Source organism: Clarias gariepinus, chromosome 20 (assembly GCF_024256425.1).
Source record: "Clarias gariepinus isolate MV-2021 ecotype Netherlands chromosome 20, CGAR_prim_01v2, whole genome shotgun sequence".
Classification (NCBI taxonomy): domain Eukaryota; kingdom Metazoa; phylum Chordata; class Actinopteri; order Siluriformes; family Clariidae; genus Clarias; species Clarias gariepinus.
In genome coordinates this window covers 28,556,140-28,579,518 of record NC_071119.1, presented here as the reverse complement: position 1 = coordinate 28,579,518, position 23,379 = coordinate 28,556,140, and the positions used below count along the sequence as shown (strand labels likewise).

The 23,379-nt window shown below is 40.4% G+C and overlaps 1 protein-coding gene across 1 annotated transcript; it reads left to right on the top strand.

Moving 5' to 3' along the window:
• Positions 1-14,219: 14,219 nt before the first annotated feature.
• On the top strand, positions 14,220-22,865 carry LOC128508461 (histidine-rich glycoprotein-like). Its single transcript, XM_053479807.1, has 4 exons — positions 14,220-14,284; positions 21,446-21,679; positions 21,833-22,165; positions 22,634-22,865. The coding sequence occupies exons 1-4, from the start codon at positions 14,220-14,222 to the stop codon at positions 22,863-22,865; spliced, it is 864 nt and encodes a 287-aa protein (XP_053335782.1).
• Positions 22,866-23,379: the final 514 nt, after the last annotated feature.

The window sequence follows — 23,379 nt, the reverse complement described above, 5'->3', positions numbered from 1 at the left end:
CTTACCCATGGGCATGTCGTCAACCAGCTCAACAAGTTCAACCCTAGCTGAGCCTATAAAAATTCCAACGAACACGATTTCACCCATCAGCACATCTCCACACAGCTCAACCACTACATCTTCCCCCACAAGCATGTCTTTAACTAGTTCATCAACCACAACTTCACCCACGAGCACGTCTACATACAGCTTAACAACCACAACTTCACCTTTTAGCAATTCTACAAGAAGCTCTACAACCATGATTTTAACCCTGAGCACTTCTACAGACCACTCAACAAGCACACCTTCACCCACCAGCACAAATGCTGTACCTGCAGGCGTAACTGCAGTTTATGTCTTGATTTTCAGTATTAATGAAACCTTTAATCAAGCGCTGGCTGATACCAACTCTCCACAGTTTGCAACAAAAGCTAAAAATATACGTAGTCAGGTATATTTTTTTGATAATTAATTTTAATTTTATTTACCTTAAAAAAATTCCTTCCCTCGAAATTCTGTTGCCAACTCATATAACCTAAAGAACCTGAGAAATGTTTTAGTGTTTTTTCTTAAAAGAAGAAAACGTTAAATTTTTACATATACTTGATTTTTCAGTTCAGTTTAATTAAAATAGAGAAATATTGTGTAACCTGATTAAATGCACATGCATTAGGATGCAATTAGTTTTTTTATTTCGAACATTCTTAAGGTTCAGTATATTCATTATTTCTTATTAATTATTTACCAACTGCATTTGGTACTAATTGTGACAGAGTAGTTCATCAGGGTGTTTGACTACTGTTGATACTCACCTGAGTCATTTTAATTTTCTTTCAGGTTGAACCTTTGTACTCTAAACCCTATAAAAACTTCAAAAGCATGGACATTTTACAGTTCAGGTATGCTGGAGTATATGTTTTTACTTATTTGTGTTTTAATTATTAGTATTTATTAATTTATGGATTTCTTACTTAACGTAATATTTTATATCTATATTTGTGTCCCTACAGCAATGGTTCGACTAAGACATACGCCAACCTTAACTTTAATTCTAATGGCCCAAATGTTACTGAATCTGATATAAAAAAAACTCTTTTAGATGGACTGATTAACTTGACATTTCCTGTTATTCCAAACTCCATCAATGCCATTCAGATTCTTGGTCAGTATACATTTGCATAGACTTTAGGCTTACTTATTTATAATGAATTATAATATAATAATTGTAGATGTAAATATATATTTCTCCACATTTAATGTTAACAAATATATATGTTTGTATTTTGCAGGTAATTCCATGCCTCCAATCATTGCCAGCTCATTTTTCATGATCTGGATGTCTGTACTCTCACTCCTGCTTTCATTATCATTGCATTTCTAACTCTAGACCTGATCATTAAACATATACAATAAGCGATGTATTTATTAATAAGATAAAGGGTCTATAGGGCAATAATTTATTCTTATTAGCAGAAGATATTTTTAAGTAAGAAATACAAACATATTGAAACGTTAAGCTGGAGAACAAATGAGGGTCCTGATTTTCCTGAAAAATTCTTCACATTCTGTCCTACAAATATTATATTTGTATATTTAAATTAAAATTTTTAACTAGTGTAGTTAATTTGTATAATAGTACAGATTAATGTGGTTTCATAAAGGTTAATAGTAAAACACTTGCCTGTATATACTGTACACACCAACATACAACTCTTTTATATTAGAGTCTAAAAATACGTACTAATTCTACACTCTGTATGAATGAAAGCATTGCACCAAATAATCCTAAATTACATATACTTTAATAATATAAGTATGTGGACATTTAATTATCAGACGTATCCTTTTTTCAAAACTTTGGGACAAAACTGCAAGCATAAAAAAGCACAGAATTGTATAAGCTGTAAAATGGGCTTGTTTGGTTGCAGGCTTTCTTTTTAATCAAGTAAAAGTCATTGATGTGACATGTTTACTCAGTCTATCTTGACTTTTAATAGACTAGGTGTGGCCTTTCTCTGTTTTTGTGGTATGGAAACCTGGATGCACGCCAGCTCTATCTAGGAGATATTGGAATCCTTTGGTTTAGAATGAGATTTCCATGGCAACAAAAAAACACAATGTAATTTTCACGAGGACAGGGTTTTAGTAAAAGAACTTGAATGATCTGCACAGAGGTTTGAGCTTGACCCCCCTGCACTGCAAGCCTCAACTGACACTAATGCTTTTGTTTAAATATGCAAAAAATATTTTTTAAAAATATACCTCTGCTCTCATGTAATACAACAACAACAAAAAAGTCACACACTGTAATATTTCATTTAAACCACCTTTTGCTTTGTTTACCATGGCATTATTTTGATGAGCTTATGCAACATCATAACATTTATTCTGTCCCAAGTCAAAGATCTGGTATTGATGATGGGAGAGCTGGACCACTGCCTAAAGCCTTCTCCAGCACATCTCAAAGATTCTTAAGGTCTGAAAATGATATCTCATTCCTCCTGAACCACTCTTTAACAATTTAAGCCTAACGAATTTTGGCACCGTCATCAAGGAATATGCCTGTGTCATCAGTTAAGAAAAAAATCCATTGATAGAAAAAAACCTGAATGTGCTGAATAACTATGGTTCTTCTGAAACAGAGGAACTTTTTTGCCATGACCACAAGATATTGTGGCGTGGGTGGGGCGGCGGCTGGCGACCAGCATGCCTTGCGGGGATGTCGGTGTGTTCACCATGATGGGGAAAGGTGTTTGGGTTAGTGGCTTCGGCCCTGTTTGTGTGTGTGGGTGTGTGACGTGTGAAATGTGCTCCAGTTCAGGTTGACGCTGAATTGGATGTAGGCTCCTGAGTGAAGGTGCTGCTCATGCCATACCTGCTGTGTGCCTAATAAAGTACTTCCAGCCATTGCATTGGGCAGCAAATAAGCTCACTCGTCTCTCCAGCATTCTTTCCAGCGTAAAAACGCTACATTGGTGTCAGAAGTGGAATGGAGAATAACAGGTTCGAGCGCACAACGGAGGACCTTCTGAAAATCCAAGCGGGCCGCCGAGTAGCGGAGCGACTACTTGCGCAGAAGAAGCGCTTCCCTGACGGAGCTAGCGCGAGCACACTACGTCAACCAACGCGGAGCGGGAAGAAAAAAATCCCGTCGCGGCTAGGCAACGAGCAACTCTCCGACGTTTCGCGGCGAGGCCGAGGCACAGGACAGCGTACACCAGCAGCCGCTAGACTAGCGCCGGGAGGACGCGTGGTAAGCCGCGCTGGGCTTTACATCGACTGTGTGCTGGATGGCGTCTTACTGCGGGCGCTCGTGGACACCGGCTCCACTGTTTCGCTGCTGCGCTCTGGATTACTGGGGCAAAGCAAACGTGTTTGCTGACGGCCTGATCCTGCCTTCGGCATCTGCACCGTTGCTGGGGGCTGCGTGAAGGTGAGGGCGTGTCGCACAGCGCGAGTCCAGGTGGGTGGACGGATTTATTCCCACGGGTTCGTTGTGGGGAATGTCGAGGAGGACTGCGTTTTGGGGTTGGACATTTTGGGTCGATGGGGTGCGGTGCTGAACTTGTCCAGCGGAACTCTGCGTGGTAACTTCGGGGTAGCCAGGTTGCTCGGACCCAAACCACAGCCGGACAGGTTAGCAGCACACACCCGGGGGGCGGAACTTCCGGTAGCAGACCGAGCGGGAAATCTGCGCGCTAACATCGGCGCTTTACCTCGCCGGGCCGGGCAGCAAAGCGCGTGGCCGGTACTGCGAGCGAGTGGAGCGCCGTGTCGACGTAGAACCCTCGACGCAGGACGTTCCCCCCGTGCAGTCCTCCAGGCCCTCCGGTGGTGATCAGCCGTCCGAGCCAGCGTGCAGCCGTGTTACTGCGTCACCCAGAGCGTCACCCGCAGTCGCTCCGCCGGTCTCACAGCTGAACTGTGAACCGCTCATCGCCAGGCAGAAGGGCCCCACCCAGCGCTCGCGGGCACCGCTGCAAGACTTTCGGGTGGGGGCACCTATGGGGCGAATGGGCGTGGACACTCACAGCCAGGGGCGAGATTTTGCTGCTGGCGAGCAGGTGTGGGTGTGTTCCTCCGGAAGGAGGAGGAGGGGGCTCTCGGCCGGGCGTGTGTCTCACTGGGTGGGCCCCTGTACGGTAATAGCTCGGCTCTCCGATGTCATCTACCGGGTGCGGTTGGCAGGGCGGGCACGAGTTTTGCTCCACCGGGACCGTCTTGCGCCTCACCAGCCGCACGCCGGGGAAACATCGTGTGAGTGTCCACGCCCATTCGCCCCATAGGTGCCCCCACCCGAAAGTCTTGCAGCGGTCATTTTTATGGCACCCCCCCATTTTTATGGCATCTTCTTTTTTTATGACTTCTGTGATAATCAATATGATCGTGTATAAAAGGTGAGATGTCACCTGCAAGATTTATAAAACAGTTGATTTACAAAACGGCTTTTTTTTTTCATTTAAACTGCTGCTAACTTCTGTGGCATAATTAAAGAGGCCATTGTATTATTACATAATATTTCTTTCTCTTCTATGGAAGGGCCCTGGTAGTTCCATACTTGTCTTTCACATTGATGAAACCCAGTGTGCACTTGGAGACTTAAAAATTAGCTTACATCCGTAACCTTATCCATGCTCACACTCACTTTGATCATGGTGGTTCACCGAGAGTTCCTCAGACCTCAGGGCATGTTTTTTTGTTTAAAAAAGACAAATGGCTTGGTTTTTATTCTCATATATACACCTGTGTGCTTTGTGAAGTCACAAGATTTATAAGACTGTAGTCAAGCTCTACAGACATCTCAGTATAATTAAAACATGGGGATTACACCTGAGCTCATTTTTCAATTTAGAATGCTGGCCATTAGACAAGTATTTAAATCCTTTTTTTTTAGCATTCACTTGGGTTACTGTGTGTAAATGAATGGTAAAAAAGACAATATAACTCTTTTTATATTATAATCGATAATTAATTCTATAAGAATAATAGGTGGGGGTCTGAATAATTTTAATTCACTGTTGATTCTCTGGATACATGAATTGCCACGCTGCTTAAATTATTCTACGAATAGAAACACTGTTTAAAAAAAAAGAGAACCAGGGCTCCTGTTGCTTTTAAGTTATTGAGTTGTTAGCACCAATACAGCCTGTTTGCATCATGGTAATGTGACCTAATTACGATCAATCATTAAATAAAACACATATTTTGTATTTAAATTAGGTGTATGCAGTATGCATGAATTTTTTGTGCCAATTCTGCACTGTGATGACACACACATATAATTTAATATCTGAATCATTATCTATGTATCTGTTATTGTGTAAATCAATCTGGTACATACAGGTTTTACTATACAGTAAATCTATAAAGTTCAAGTCAAGTCATGTGGGCTTTATTATCACAGCCATATACAGTTAGTATACAGTGAAACAAAACAACGTTCCTCCATGACCAAGGTGCTACATGCAACATACATTTACAACATAAATTAACAAAAAACTAACTAGCTAACTTAGAAACCTAATTAGTTGGCTAGCTGGGAACTGTTTACGTTTTTATACAAAAGACACAACAGAGACAACAAAGTGCACATGCAAATGTGCAAACAAGAGTGACAAAGTGACAATGCGACAAAAATGACATTACAATGTGGAGTTGAGGTGATGAGTTGAGGTAGTGGGAGGAGAAACATTAAACAAGTTGCTAACATAAATCTCTTTCAATCTTCTCCTTTATGCCTAATATTATTTTCCAAGGATAGCAGTGAATGAAACTTTTTAATCTGAAAAGAATGTTTAATAATTTCATTATACTTTGCCAAAGATTTAGTTCTTATACATTTAATCAGAGAGAGACTTCACAGCAGTCAAACAGGTCAAAGGAGTCATGTGGGTGTCGGGAAAGCCATTGTTGCCTTTTCCTGATCTTTACGAGAGTCATCTAATCCCAGTGTTAGCTTCACAGCAACACCTCCAAACAGGTCATCATAGTCCAATATCCCTAACAACTGGCTCAACCTCTTTTTGGTCTTGGGTTTTTGGCAACACTCATACACACTTCCTTCTGTTCAATTGCACTCTTTGATGTGATGATTATGTTATATGAGGCAGCGGCATAGACAGGATGAAAGATTTGAAGTACCAGTGTTAAATAAAAATGAGCTGTAATTGATGAGTTCCTCAAGCCACCAGGCTGTTGTAATCATTATGGGACTGTTGAGCATAGCCTTGAGTTCATCCCCCGGTGTTCAGGTAACCTGTACAGGCTGTGCCTAGAGGAGTGTCAATGTGGTGTAAGATTAGTACAATCAGTCAAACTGGCAACCAGTGCTTTTTCTGTGACAGTGAGAGGTGGAATCCACAGGGTACTAGAGTAACTTTCTGTTAATCATCACAAATACACTTATGAATAATAATTTTAATTATTTAAATCATTCGTTTGACCAGGTAATTTTCTGTGAATCCTATGTCAGTAAAGGAAACTTCCCTCAACAAAACTCCATCATTCGGAACACCCTGTGAAGACACCATGTCACTTCCTCCATGCGTTACCATGGTAACATAAGCACCTCGGATACCTGTGGCTGCCGTGAAACTTGTATAATCTTGTAAATAAATGATTGATTAATAATAATATTCATTAAAGATGTACAGATATTTTTTTACAGATTACTTGCCTATATAATGCTAAGGTTTTCTTTTGTGTCCTTTTAATATGATGTTGTCCTCGCTAATAATAATAATAAATATATAAATCCTTTTTCAAGCAATATTCTTTCATGCTCTAGCTAGACGCAATGACATAGGAATTTTTCGTTCCCTTTTCCGGTGAAGTGAAGACCGTCTTGGGTTACAGTACTTTGCTGTAACCCTATGGGAACAAGAATACCAATGCCACTGCACTGCAAGTGTTTGGACCAGGAAGGTCTCAGACATAACTTTGGGATGCTGAGTAGCATGGACATCCAAACTATTAAATCTAGGGTTCACTGTATTGAGACTGTGTCTGTTCCCCGAGCTAAGCAAAAATGTAGAAAGTATCAGAAAGTCTGTTTTAGTAATTTAATTAACATAAAGACCACATACTCGGATCATACTGAATGCGCAGCTGGCACCTCTGATCTGAAGCTAGGACTATTAAATATTAGATCTCTCGCATCTAAAGCAGTTATTGTTAATGAAATTATCACAGATCAGGAGTTTGATATACTCTGTTTAACAGAAACCTGGATTAAACAGGACGAGTATGTAGCTCTAAATGAAGCTAGTCCTCCTGGATACAGCTACATACACCAGCCTCGGTTAACTGGTAGAGGAGGAGGCGTCGCAGTTATTTACAACGATAATCTGGCTATCGTACAAAAACACAGACACAAATTTAATTCATTTGAAGTTCTCTATAGTAACACAACTAGTGTAGCTACAAATATTAAGTCAGCTCAGTCGATCCCACTAATTGTCATTTACAGACCTCCAGGGCCGTACTCTGAATTTCTTAGTGAATTCGCAGATTTCCTCTCAAACCTAGTCGTTTCTGTAGACAAAGTGTTAATGTTAGCTTCCTGTTTTTGTATCGTTGCCGCAAAAGTTTTGCATTTGTATTAGCGTTTAAAATATATAGCTTTTCCGTTTATACAATAATAATATTAACAGCAACTCTTTTTTGTTATGTTTTTTATACTATTGGGCTTCGCCTTTTTTCTGTTTTTTGCACTTTTTGGCGCAAGTTTTTTTGTCTAAGAACAACAAACAGAATTCAGCTCAGAACACCTAAACTCCGACTTAGGTATGATATAATGGATAATATTCAGCTTGTCCGGTGTGTGGAGTGCAAGATGTTTAGACATTCTTCCTTTATCGTTAGTGGTAATTTTACTTGTGATAGGTGTGTGTTAGTGAGCACTCTGACAGAGAAGATATTAGCATTAGAGAAGCGCATTCAGACTTTAGAGAGGGTTAGAGAGAGCAGCGTTATTCCCGTAGCGGACAGTCTGGGTGCTGCAGGCGGAGATCACCAGCCCCCGACTCCGGCATTAGAGCCCTCACAGCGGGACGAATGGGGGATGACTTGGCGACATACTCCATCAGACAAAGCTACCACTAAGGCTAGCCCACCGAAGCACACCTCTTCTTCGGTTCACGTGTCCAACTGGCTTGCTCTCCTCAGTGCAGTGTTGCCAACTCGTCAGTAGGGAAAGTAGCTATTGGCTGTCGTAGAAGTCGCTAGATGACGTCATCACGTAATTTGCATAATGCACGCTGCACATGCAAGTTATTTGCAAATTCAGAAACCGAAAGTAAGAGACAATTCTGTCATCTGGCTTTCATAAAGTTACGTGACACTTATTTGAAGCTTGAAATATGGTAAGAATGTGTATTTGTATCTGAGAAACCCATTTGTAACATTTCGACTTTTATCTCATAACATTGACTTTATTCTTGTAGATTTACAAATTTTTTTTTTTTACGTGGCACTAAAGCTCCATCGTACCGTCGCAGTTTTTATACATATATATATATATATATATATATATATATATATATATATATATATATATGAATTAAAATCAACAAAAGAGAAAAGACATGCAATTGCTATGCCATGTCTCAGTTACTGTAGCTTATACACAGTGCATTTAGCAAATGCTGATGATAGAATAGAAAAAGAATAATACATGCTTATGGTAGGCCTCTGTTTTTATTTTTTTAATATATATAATAGCCTAAATAAAATAAAAAATATAGTAAACAAAAAGAACAGGAAAGCTAGTGTTACTGGTTAACATTAGTTTAGTTTTTTTAATGTCACAATTCCTACCCTCCTCCTTTACCCAGGCTTGGGACGAGCAAAAGTGACCCAAATGAGACACTTTGGCGGAGTTGTTTTTTTTTTGTTTGTTTGTTTTTCTGTTTTTTTTTTTTTTGCTTGTTTTTTTTTTTTATCTTCATAATCTTATAATCCACTTAAAACCTTAAAACATGAACAGTTTAACCATAACATTGTAACATTTTTTAAATACCATTTACATTAACAATTTAACAGAGTAATCAAAATTTTTTTGTGTTTGTTTTTTCCAGACCCCCCTCAACACTAACACTAGTTAACACTAGGCGGGGGGGGGGGGGGACTCCTGCGAGAGGACAGGCCTGTCTGTGAGTGCTTTGGGACGGGGGAGGGGCTGGCAGCGGCAGCTGCTGTGGCAAGTTGAGAAGTGTCAGTACAGACACATCAGAGTCTCCAAAAGTCTCCAGTAACACAAGAAAAAGTCGCCAGATTTGTCGCAAGTCGCTTTTAAAAAGAATTGTAGCTAGAGGGATTTAAAAAGTCGCTAAATATAGCGACAAAGTCGCTAAGTTGGCAACACTGCCTCAGTGATGCACCAGCTGAGAAACCTGAAAGAGCTCTGGTTATAGGAGACTCTATACTAAGACGTGAAATTAGCTAGGCCTTTAGGGGCGCCAGCGGCAGTGGTTAGGTGTATCCCGGGAGCCAGAGCACCGGACATAGCAGGTAATCTTAGGGCTCTAGGACAGCACAGGTTCTCTAAGATAGTGGTACATGCTGGAGCTAATGATATACGCCTTCGTCAGTCAGAGATTAGTAAGATTAACTTTACAGAGGTGTTTAAACTAGCGAAGGCAATGTTCGATGACGTAATATGCTCTGGTCCCATCCCAATGCGACGTGGCGACATAGCTTACAGCAGGTTATGGTCTCTAAACTGCTGGGTGTCCAGGTGATGCTCTAAAAACAACGGCTTTATAGACAATTGGAAGACCTTTGAGGGCAAAGCTGGCCTGTTAGGGTGGGACGATGTCCATCCCACTCGGGAAGGTGCTTGTAATATAGCTCATAGTCTCAGAAGAGGCCTAAAGAGGTTAATCGGTGACAATACAGAGCCCAGGCCAGGGAGCAGACAAACAGACTAAATCAACCCTCTGCTAGCTGCATAGAGTCATAACTCAGGGTTCATCTTATTGAGACTGTGTCTGTTTTAGTAATTTAATTAACATAGATACCACAAACTCGGATCAGACTAAATGCGCAGCTGGCACCTCTGATCTGAAGCTAGGACTGTTAAATATTAGATCTCTCACATCTAAAGCAGTTATTGTTAACGAAATTATCATGGATCAGGAATTTGATATTCTCTGTTTAACAGAAACCTGGATTAAACAGGACAAGTATGTAGCTCTAAATGAAGCTTGTCCTCCTGGATACAGCTACATACACCAGCCTCGGTTAACTAGTAGAGGAGGAGGCGTCGCAGTTTTTCACAATGATAATCTGACTATCGTACAAAAACACAGACACAAATTAAACTCATTTGAGATTCTCTATGGTAACATAACAAGTGTAACTACAAATATTAAGTCAGCTTAGTCGATCCGATAATCATCATTTACAGACCTCCAGGGCCGTACTCTGAATTTCTTTGTGAATTTGCAGATTTCCAAATAACCTAGTCGTTTCTGTAGACAAAGCGTTAATCGCTGGAGATTTTAATATTCATTTTGAGAATCCAGGAGACCCTGTGCGTAGAGCATTTATGTCTATACTGGACTCAGTGGGAGTAAATCAGTGTGTAGTAGGACCCACTCCTAAAGCAGGTCACACTTTAGATTTAATAATATCTTTCAGATTAAGTATAAGAAATTTATTCACAACTCCACTGTCTGAAGTTATATCAGATCACTATCTTGTCTCAACTAAAGTGTGTTATAGTGACAATACATGCGCAGCACCGCGCTACCATACTAAACGTACATTCACATCAACTACCAAACAGAGTTTTATCAGTAATCTCCCAGAGTTACCATTTTTGATTAGATCACCGTCTGACCCCACAGAACTCAATCGGGCGACGGAATATTTAGACTCGATGTTCCGTTATACCTTCAATAATGTAGCTTTAGTTAAAAGATCAATTATTAGAGATAAGAAACTTGCTCCCTGGTATAACGACCACACACATACACATTAAAACAGACAGCTCGGAAATTAGAACGTAAATGGCGTCAAACTAAATTGTTAGTATTTCAAATAGCATGGAAGGAGAGCATCCTGAACTATAGAAAAGCTCTTAGTGTAGCTAGATCAACATATCTCTCCACTCTTATAGAAAATAACAAAAATAATCCTAGATTTTTATTTAATACCATAGCCAAATTAACTAGAAATAAGACCACTGCAGAAATCTTCACAACAACATCATGCAATAGTAAGCATTTTATGAACTTTTTTAATAATAAAATTGTAAATATTAGGCATAAAATTAAGGCTTTAAAACCGGACAATGCAATGCGTGCAGATATTAAACTAGCCATGTCAGATCAGAACCTAAAATACTTTACTCCCCTTGAAGAGAATTAACTAATTTTACTCATCTCTTCTGCAAATTCATTAACTTGTATATTAGATTCTATATCCCGACACATTTAGATAATACCAGCAATAACAGAACCCCTGTTGAGAATAATTAATTCTTCACTCAGCATTGGTTATGTTCCAAAATCTTTTAAATTAGCAGTTATCAAACCAATAATTAAGAAACCTGACCTCGACCCCTGTCAGCTGTCCAGTTACAGACCAATATCAAACCTCCCCTTTATCTCTAAGATCCTGGAAAAGATAGTAGCGGAGCAGCTATGCTCATATATACATAGAAATGGCATACATGAACTGTATCAGTCAGGATTTAGGCCTCAAAACAGTACAGAGACAGCGCTCGTTAAAGTTTTAAATGACATTCTATTGGCCTCTGATCAGGGTTGTGTAACTATGCTTGTATTACTTGACCTCAGTGCAGCTTTTGACACTGTTGATCACGCTATTCTTCTTCACAGATTAGAAAATGTAGTGGGAATTAAGGGTACAGCCCTCTCCTGGCTCAGATCCTATCTGACCCATCGTTATCAGTATGTAGACTTAAATGGTGATTATTCTGCATGTTCTCTAGTGGAGTTTGGCGTTCCGCAGGGTTCAGTTTTAGGTCCACTGCTTTTTTCCCTTTACATGCTTCCTCTGGGCAACATAATCCGTAAGCATGGTATTAGTTTTCATTGTTATGCTGACGATACACAGTTATATGTCTCAGCAAATCCTGATGAGAAAAAACAGCTTACTAAAATTGAGCAATGTGTGCAGGACATAAGAAATTGGATGCTAATTAACTTCCTTCTGCTAAATCCGGATAAGACAGAAGTTCTAGTCATAGGACCGCATACAGCTAGGAGTAAAATTTTAGATCACACCGTAACTTTAGATGGGCTTTCTGTTCCATCAAATGCAACAGTGAAAGACCTTGGTGTGATTATTGATTCCAGCCTTTTATTTGAAGCACATGTAGATAATATTACCAGGATAGCATTCTTTCTCCTCAGAAATATTGCCAGAATAAGAAATTTATTGTCGCTAAACGACGCAGAAAAACTAGTTCATGCTTTTATCACCTCTAGGTTGGACTATTGTAATGCCTTACTGTCTGGTTGTTCAGCTAGATGCATAAATAAGCTTCAGCTAGTCCAGAATGCAGCAGCAAGAGTCCTCACCAGAACCAGAAGATATGAGCACATCACCCCTATCTTATCTTCACTCCATTGGCTCCCTGTGAAATTTCGCATTGATTTTAAAATACTACTCTTGACATATAAAGCATTAAATGGTCTCGCGCCGCAGTACCTGAGCGAACTGCTAGTGTCTTACGATCCGCCACGCCTACTTCGATCAAAGGATGCAGGCTGCTTGTCAGTACCGCGTATTATGAAAAATACAGCTGGGGGCAGAGCTTTTTCTTACAAAGCCCCAAAGTTATGGAATAGTCTTCCAAATAGTCTTCGGGACTCAGACACAGTCTCAGTGTTTAAGTCCAGGCTAAAAACCTATTTATTTAGCCAAGCATTTTTATAAATAGATTTGCCATAGGTAAAGGAGCAGATCTGGGGGAGTCATGGACGTAGAGTATTATGGTGAACTGGTATGTTTGGATGCTGTCTTCCTCACTCTCATTGATCACTCAGGTTTGCTGACGGTGAGGTGATTGTTTGCTTTACATGTCAGGAAGCCCTCATGTTTGTGTTTCCTTCTGGCTCTCCCTTTTTTGTTATGCTGTCATAGTTAGTCCTGCCGGAGTCTCTGCTTGCACTCTACAGTTAATATACATTCACATTATACATTGTGTGACTGTGACCGTACCTAACTGCCATCTCTCCTCTTCTTCTCTTTCCCCCCCTCTTTCTTTTTCCTCTTTCCTCCTGTCCCCCCCTTTTACTCTTTCTCTCTCTCTCTGTCGAGCTACACATGTCGTTCCTGAGCTGCCAGTGATCCAGACTCCCTCTGCCCTCCGGACCTGTCTGACCCATCCTGGTGCCCCGCTTCTGGCTGAAGATCTCGTCACATGGATGCCCCGTGTGTCTCTCTGGGATGCGTCTGGTGTCCGGGAATGATTCTCTCTACCTAGAAAATGGTTCTGGCCTTGACTGGTGTTGGCAACTGTTTCTCTGGGGACTTGACAGTTCGATAGTTCATGACTGGAACTTCTTACAAGTCTACCTGGGTCTTCAATAACTACCTGGACTCCATATTAACATCAATTAACATCAGCTATTATAGCTGAACTGCCTCCCACCCTACACACTGTATAAATGCAGATCATTTACTGCTTTCTGTTTCACCCAAATGAGGATGGGTTTCCTGTTGAGTCTGGTTCCTCTCAAGGTTTCTTCCTATTACCATCTCAGGGAGTTTTTCCTTGCCACTGTCGCCCTCGGCTTGCTCACCAGGGACAAACTGACCATTTTGATTCATACAAATTCACATTTCATACAAACTTAAATAATTCTTTTGACTATGTAAAGCTGCTTTGCGGCAATGAAAATTGCTAAAAGCGCTATACAAATAAAATTGAATTGAATTGAATTGAATTGAGTCTTCCACTCATCACCCTCTCTGATGCGCACCAAGTTGTAGGTGCTCCGAAGGTCCAACTTAGTGAAAATGGTGGCACCAGAGAGGGCGTCCAGGGCTGAGTTGGTAAGAGGCAATGGATAACGTTTCTTTATGGTGATGTTGTTAAGCCCCCAAAAGTCGACACAGGGGCGAAGTTCCCCGCCTTTTTTCTTCACGAAGAAAAAACCCACGGCAGCAGGCGAGGAGGAGGGTCGGATGGTACCCTGGCGCAGTGCATTGGCTACATACTCCTCCATCGCCTGCGTCTCGGTGGAAGATAAAGAGTAAAGATGGCCGCGGGGGGGAAAGGCGCCCGGCTGAAGGTCTATGGCGTGGTCGTAGGAGCGGTGAGAAGGTAGGTGTGTGGCGCGCTTCTTACAGAACACTTCAGCCAGGTCCCGGTAGGTGGTGGGGATGGCGTTGGTGTCGACGTCGGGGCCTCGGACTCCCTAGAACATGTCCCAGCCGATGCCTGTAGGCACAGTTCGGTGCAGGTCGGCCCCCATTATAAGATCCGGTTCTGTGGTGCGGTGGGTGTTTGTTACTTCTGACCCGTTTGTGGCCAAATTGGAGGGTTACCTGAACCGTGAGACGAGGGATGGTGTCGGTGGTCGTGGAGGAGAGTTGGAGGGGCCCGGTGAGTCTTTCTCCCTCCTCACCGGGCCTGCGCATTTCCCGGGTGAATGGGACAGATTGCTCGGTGGTGCGCCGCCGACCCACAATAGGCGCACAGTCCCTCCCCAAAACGGCGCCCTACTTGCATGGGTTCCCCGGCTCCGGTGTCAACCACGGCAGGAGGTGGAGACTGTGTTTACAATGTTACAGGCAAACTTCTCGTTCACTGCATCTCCTTTCAAATTATACGGGATGACTTGTCAAACTTGCACTGAATCATAAGAGATTGTGTGTGAGACATGTTGCCTGAGGAAGATAATGTTTCAATCTATCTGACATCCAAATCAAATTCAAATTCAAATTCAAATTTTATTTGTCACATACACAGTCATACACAGTACGAAATGTAGTGAAATGCTTACACGACCGCCAGTGACCTTAAAAAGAGAATTAAAGCTTGATTGTGAAAATTTTGTGTTAATTCTGCATAGTGGTGTGGTTGAGATTCTGTCATGATAACCCTTTGTGATGGCTTTTTAATCTTTATAATAATCTGCTTTTCACTGATTCCTCACTGTTTTATTGCTTTTGTGTTTTATTGGTTTATTTGGTCGGGTTCTAATAAGAGCTGACAAATCTCATGCATTACGCGTAAGACTCACACAATCACTCTTTTTTTACACACCCTTATGCTACAATCCCAATTTCTTATGGGTTGATACTCAAAACAGTTTTCTGTGGAAAACAGAAGGAAGAGCTTTGGACTCTTTTTGTCAGTGAACTATAAATAGCTTTTATTTTTAAGTCAAATCGCTATATCGTCCCCTTACATACACAGATGTATTGCAGCAATTTTCTCTTAAGAGAAATAATGTTTACATAATCCAGTTAAATTAACACACGTTTGCAGCTGCCTACAGGCAGCAATCAAACGCAAAAGAAGGCATAATTATATCAGTCATAATAGTGCCGAGCATATCAACAATCTAATAAAGGTGGTGAATAGATCAAGTTTGATTATGTAGGACTTTTAATACTGATAAGAACACTCAAAGCATAACACTTCCACACATGCTACATACATGCAGCAAAATCCCACTTTATATTTGTGCTTTTCCCTTTTTCTTATTTTCTCATCTTCTATTTGTATTAATAATGAATTTTGTTTGACTGTACTTTCTTTGTACTGGAAAAGGGATTGACTACCCAGGGCCCGAATAACAGGATGGCTCTTTTAATTCTGGAGAGCATGTAGGTGGTTTAGCTGGTGGGTAAGGCAGGCCCTATTTAAGTTTTTGTTTCGGTGACTATTTTAATTGTCAGTTGTACCAACCAGAGTATATACAGGCATTGTGTGCATTTACATGTCCAGATTTTTAATAATCTCTCTTGAATCTGTCCTGAAATCTTGGCAGCTCTTTTATAACACATGCATGCATACTCCATCAGTCCTTAGATTGGGCTGGACACTTTAATTTTTAACTTTGAGTATTATCAGCTCTGAACACTCCAAAAGAACTTAGAAACAAACCAGAGACTACCTCTGGATGTGGTTCCAGTTCTATTCACATCAAGTTTACATCCTAGTTCAACCTGTACAACATAAACACATGCATACAGTATGATTAGTATAAATTGAAATTTAGCAGTATAATAATATACAGTATAATACAGAAGTTTATAAACAGAAATGGGACATAACAGAGAACATTTACTTTATTACTGTACTTAAGTATGTAGCTTATGTATCTGTACTTAAGTAGTTTTAATTAGAATATACTTCTTATTTTACCTCTTATTTACAGGAATATATGTACTTTTATTTAACTACATTTGAACAATGCAGGGCATTGTGTTACCTCCCTATTGTACCACAGTGGTGTGTAGTATTTGAAGCTGGAATTTTACTACCTGCTGACTATTATGTGTAATTGCATGACTTGCCTTTTCTTCAAGACACACCTAATAACATAAAACAGGTGTTAAAATCAAAAGTGGAACCGATTGCTGACAGCATCGAAAAACAAGATATTTACAATCAGGAAGCAGAAAAAAAGAGAAAGAGAGAGATCTTTTACAATAAAAAAGGATAATACAGGTAGTCCCCTACTTACGAATGAGTTTGATTTCCAGAGTCAGATTTGTTTGTAAGTAGGACAAAGCAAGTCTTATATGCCTTTGACATAAATATACAATACTGACTGAAAAAAATAGTAACTGCATCTAAAGAAATGAATCTTACTTATACTGGTACTATGCTTTGAGTGCTTGATCGTTTATATGAAGATACGATCTTTTTGTGCCTTTAAATCAGGAGGGGAATCCTAGACACCATTTTGTCTTAAAGCAAATTTACCCATAAGAAATAATGTAAACTGCAATGATTTTACTGTTATGTGAAACAACAACAATGTTGTCTCTGTGCCTTTTATTCATGAGGGGTTTCCTGGATGTCATTTTGTCAAAGTTTTCCACTTTTTTGGCTGTAAACTCCGTCTCGATGTCTATAGATAAAAAAATAATAAAATAAACAGAAATAGTCAAAATGCCATATTTTACCAAAGCATGATAGCTTATTTAGCTTATTCCTAGCAAAAGCAAACAAGCCACTATAAGCCACACATTATGTAATTTAAATGTTGTTCAAACACCATGTCATAGTATACTCAAATGTCATATAGTATACTCAAATGTCATATAGTATACTCAAATGTCATATAGTATACTCAAAGAGGTCCAATTATGCCATTTTAAAGGTTGCTAATATTGCTTAATGAGTTTCGTAAAACAGGTTTACATGTATGCAAGGTCAAAAAACACTTTAGTTTTCTCCAAAAATAGATTTAATTTTACTCCATTTCTAAATGATTCGTAAACGACTCGTGTGAAGCAGTTGGAAGATTCAGTCTGTCTAAACCCCGCCTTTCCGTGAGCCCTCACTGCTGTGATTGGTCAGATGGCGCGGTGATTTATGATTGGTCTACCGCTACAGCGTGTGTCGGAAAACGAAACGCCCATGACCATAACTGAACGACGGCTCTGGTGACGCGTCAATACATAGAAAAGATGGTGTCGGTTTTACCATCTAATGACCAGCTAATTTTATATTCACTGTGGCTACAAAAATCCAGAGGTATTTTATCTTTGTGTTGGTGTTGCGTTAAAAGGCCGGTGAGCAAAAAGGACAAACACAAACAAGTAGATAAAGCAAACGTGTATTATACAAAACTAAATAAAGTAAATAAAAAAGGTGCACCACAACCAAACAAAGATATAAACAATATTTACAAACTATATATAATAAACTGTATGTGTATGTATGCGAGTGAGTGGAAAATGTCCGAAGTCCGTGTTTATTGTATTGTGTGTCAGAGGAGTATAGTTCGGTCTCTCCGAGAGGCCGATGGCGGGGAATATGTCCAGTTAAAGATCATCCAGTTAAAAAATCTAAGAAAATGATCCACAACAATCTTTCCTTCTCTCGTCCAAACGCCACCGCTAGTCCACTATTACTACTCATGCATTTTGTATGTGTGTGTGTCTTTGTGTGTGTGATGCACAAAGTGCGCGTGCTCCGTGCCCTTACTCTTCGGCATTTTTTCCTCGGGGCTTGCCGTAGATAGACATGCGCACGTCGCGCGTGTTAGAGTTCAGTTTTGGTGAATGGTGGAGAATAAACAGTTAAATAGGATTTCGTGTGCTCTCATTTTTTTTGTTTTTTTTTTATATTGCAAAGTGTTTAATCGAAGCTGGCATGAATGCTCGGTCACATTAACAAGCGTGTGGTAATGTTAATTATAACATGGCATGCAAGTTGTTCGTGACGTAGAACATAGACGGGCACGTTGTTCACGATGTAGAATGTGGCAGACATTATGCAAATATATTACAGAGTGACGTGGATCGGTAACAGAGTAAAAATAGATTTGCTAACGACTCGTTTAGGCGAATGTGAGCCGATTCTTTTTTTTTTAATAGACAAAAACTCATGATAAAAAAACTAATATCGTGCACGGTCAGCGTCACAGATAGTGCAGGTAGTTTACGTTCGCATACAGCTACATGACACACTGCATGAAAGAAAATATTTGAAAAAGCATAATAGCCTTACTGCCTTACTGTCTGGTTGTTCAGCTAGATGCATAAATAAGCTTCAGCTAGTCCAGAATGCAGCAGCGAGAGTCCTCACCAGAACCAGAAGATATGAGCACATCACCCCTATCTTATCTTCACTCCATTGGCTCCCTGTGAAATTTCGCATTGATTTTTAAAATACTACTCTTGACATATAAAGCATTAAATGGTCTCGCGCCGCAGTACCTGAGCGAACTGCTAGTGTCTTACGATCTGCCACGCCTACTTCGATCAAAGGATGCAGGCTGCTTGTCAGTACCGCGTATTATGAAAAATACAGCTGGGGGCAGAGCTTTTTCTTACAAAGCCCCAAAGTTATGGAATAGTCTTCCAAATAGTGTTCGGGACTCAGACACAGTCTCAGTGTTTAAGTCCAGGCTAAAAACCTATTTATTTAGCCAAGCATTTTTATAAATAGATTAGCCTTAGGTAAAGGAGCAGATCTGGGGGACTCATGGACGTAGAGTATTATGGTGAATTGGTATGTTTGGATGCTGTCTTCCTCACTCTCATTGATCACTCAGGTTTGCTGACGGTGAGGTGATTGTTTGCTTTACATGTCAGGAAGCCCTCATGTTTGTGTTTCCTTCTGGCTCTCCCTTTTAGTTATGCTGTCATAGTTAGTCCTGCCGGAGTCTCTGCTTGCACTCTACAGTTAATATACATTCACATTATACATTGTGTGACTGTGACCATACCTAACTGCCATCTCTCCTCTTCTTCTCTTTCCCCCCCTCTTTCTTTTTCCTCTCTCCTCCTGTCTCCCCCTTTCACTCTTTCTCTCTCTCTCTGTCGAGCTACACATGTCGTTCCTGAGCTGCCAGTGATCCAGACTTCCTCTGCCCTCCGGACCTGTCTGACCCATCCTGGTGCCCCGCTTCTGGCTGAAGATCTCGTCACATGGATGCCCCGTGTGTCTCTCTGGGATGCGTCTGGTGTCTGGGAATGATTCTCTCTACCTAGAAAATGGTTCTGGCCTTGACTGGTGTTGGCAACTGTTTCTCTGGGGACTTGACAGTTCGATAGTTCATGACTGGAACTTCCTACAAGTCTACCTGGGTCTTCAATAACTACCTGGACTCCATATTAACATCAATTAACATCAGCTATTATAGCTGAACTGCCTCCCACCCTACACACTGTATAAATGCAGATCATTTACTGCTTTCTGTTTCACCCAAATGAGGATGGGTTCCCTGTTGAGTCTGGTTCCTCTCAAGGTTTCTTCCTATTACCATCTCAGGGAGTTTTTCCTTGCCACTGTCGCCCTCGGCTTGCTCACCAGGGACAAACTGACCATTTTGATTCATACAAATTCACATTTCATACCAACTTAAATAATTCTTTTGACTGTGTAAAGCTGCTTTGCGGCAATGAAAATTGCTAAAAGCGCTATACAAATAAAATTGAATTGAATTGAATTGAATAATAGGACCCCTTTAAAAAAGAATGTAGAGACTGTAGAGTAAGCCCAGGGGTGGAGTTAGTTTGTTGTGCAAACCACCTAGTTCAACACACCTGTACTGTTATGGTGAGCCATCGTCATGTACCAAAATGCAACTGACACTGGTAGAGGCTGATGATGCAATAAACAATATTTTTTTTGTTTTGTTTAAATTGTTTCTCATAACATACAATTTATTTAAGAAAAAGGCTTTCTGTCCAACAAAAAACACTTTTTCACTTGATTTAATTTTCTGCCACTACCTTATGTTTGACTAACTACAGAATCAGGTAGATATATAGATATATATATATATATAGAATAAAACTGAAACAACATATTATATACTATATAATATAACCCATACAATTGTGCCGAAATATTTTGTCATTTGCACGTTTTAAAGCAGTGACTCACAAAAAGCATGCACAAAATATTCTCTAAGAGATTGCATACTTTACCCTTTATTATGTGGCAACAACAAGATTAAGATTGTCTCCTGGTCAGTACACAGTTTTTAAGTAATATTTTTGTGTGTAAATATGTTAATTTATATTTAACCTCTCAATTAATGGTAACAAACAAAAAACATGCACTAAATATTCTCCATCATCTCTATCTATCTATCTATCTATCTATCTATCTAAAAAGACTAATTTTTTGTCAAAATGCAAAATAATGAGCTTTCATTTTGCTCTCAAAGTGTTTGTATATTTTTTTCAATTATACCTAGCAAATCAATTGGCATATATCTGTATGTCTAATGACCTGTCTAATCAGCTCATTTACTGCATGCTTGACTTCTCTGAGACCTACAAAGCAACAGCGTGAACATCTAACCAAGTATGCTTATAATTTTAACTCTTTGAGTGGCCATTTTGCTTTTGCTTTCTTGGGGCTTTCAATTCTCTAAAGAAACACATGTAAATGTACATAAAAGTACAGATAAAAATAGTTTAAGTTTTAGTTCTTATAAAAGATCCTGTTCTGCATCAGTTTAAACAGAAGGCCCAGGCTTGTAGGCCTTCACTTTTAATCACAGTAGCTCTGGTACACTTCTCTGATATTCATGTCAAAAAGATAGGAATTAATCGTAGAGTCAATGTAAAAACCGTCACAGCTGTAGCAGTCTCATTCAGAATTTTTATTGGCTCTTTTACTAAGGTAACATTACAGTTTGCCACACTGGGCAGATTTAAAATTATAGATTTTTCTGTAAGTCACTATCACCGTGCACCGTTACTATCAATACCAGTCAGTTGGAAATATTTTTAAAATGTTTTCTGTATGTTGGTGATCAAAATATTACTTTTTGTTTGACAGCAAGAATGGCATCGCAAGAGGACGGCACAACAAGCATAACTTCGCCAATGAGCATGTCTATAGACAGCACAACAACCACTCCAATGAGCTATTCTACAGACAGCACGACAACCACAACTTTCCCAGACAGCACAACAACGCCGATTTCATCAACAAGCATAACTTTGCCAATGAGCATGTCTACAGATACCACAACAACATCATCAACAAGCATATCCACAGACAGCACGACCGGCACAACTACAGATAGCACAACAAGCATGACAAGCACATCTACAGAAAGCACAACAACCACAACGTCACCAGTGAGCACATCTACAGAGAGCACAACAACCATGACTTCCCCAACAAGCACATCTACAGACAGCACAACAAGCATGTCTACAGACAGCACAACAACCACATCAACAAGCCTTTCTACAGACAGCACAACATCATCAACGAGCATATCCACAGACAGTACGACCAGCACAAGTATAGACAGCAAAACAAGCATAACTTCACCAATGAGCATGTCTACAGACAGCACAACAACCACACCAATGAGCTCTTCTACAGACAGCATGACAACCACAACTTTGCCAGACAGCACAACAACGCCGATTTTACCAACAAGCACATCTACAGATACCACAACAACATCAACAAGCATATCCATAGACAGCACGGTCGGCACAACTACAGACAGCACAACAAGCATGACAAGCACATCTACAGAAGGCACAACAACCACAACATCACCAGTAAGCACATCTACAGATAGCACAACAAGCATGACAAGCACATCTACAGAGAGCACAACAACCACCACTTTCCCAACAAGTACATCTACAGACAGCACAACAACCATGACTTCCCCAACAAGCACATCTATAGACAGCACAACAACCATGACTTCCCCAACAAGCACATCTACAGACAGCACAACAACCATGACTTCCTTAACAAGCACATCTACAGACAGCACAACAAGCATGACTTCCCTAACAAGCACATCTACAGACAGCACAACAACCATGACTTCCCCAACAAGCACATCTACAGACAGCACAACAAGCACATCTCCAGACAGCACAACAAGCATGTCTACAGACAGCACAACAAGCATGTCTACAGACAGCACAACAACCGCACCAACAAGCTTTTCTACAGACAGCACAACAACATAATTAACGAGCATATCCACAGACAGTACGACCAGCACAACTATAGACACCACAACAAGCATAACTTCGCCAATGAGCATGTCTACAGACAGCACAAAAACCACACCAACGAGCTCTTCCACAGACAGCATGACGACCACAACTTTGCCAGACAGCACAACAATGCCGATTTCACCAACAAGCACATCTACAGACAGCCCAACAACATCAACAAGCATATCCACAGACAGCACGACCGGCACAACTACAGATAGCACAACAAGCATGACAAGCACATCTACAGAAAGCACAACAACCACAACGTCACCTGTGAGCACATCTACAGAGAGCACAACAACCATGACTTCCCCAACAAGCACATCTACAGACAGCACAACAAGCATGTCTACAGACAGCACAACAACCGCACCAACAAGCTTTTCTACTGGCAGCACAACAACATCATCAACGAGCATATCCACAGACAGTACGAGCAGCACAACTATAGACAGCACAACAAGCATAACTTCTACAGACAGCACAACAATCACACCAAAAAGCTCTTCTACAGACAGCACGACAACCACAACTTTGCCAGACAGCACAACAATGGTGATTTCACCAACAAGCACGTCTACAGATACCACAACAACATCAACCAGCACAACTACAGACAGCATAACAACCACCACTTTCCCAACGAGCACATCTACAGACAGCACAACGACCATGACTTTCCCAACAAACACATCTACAGACAGCACAACAACCATGACAAGCACACCTACA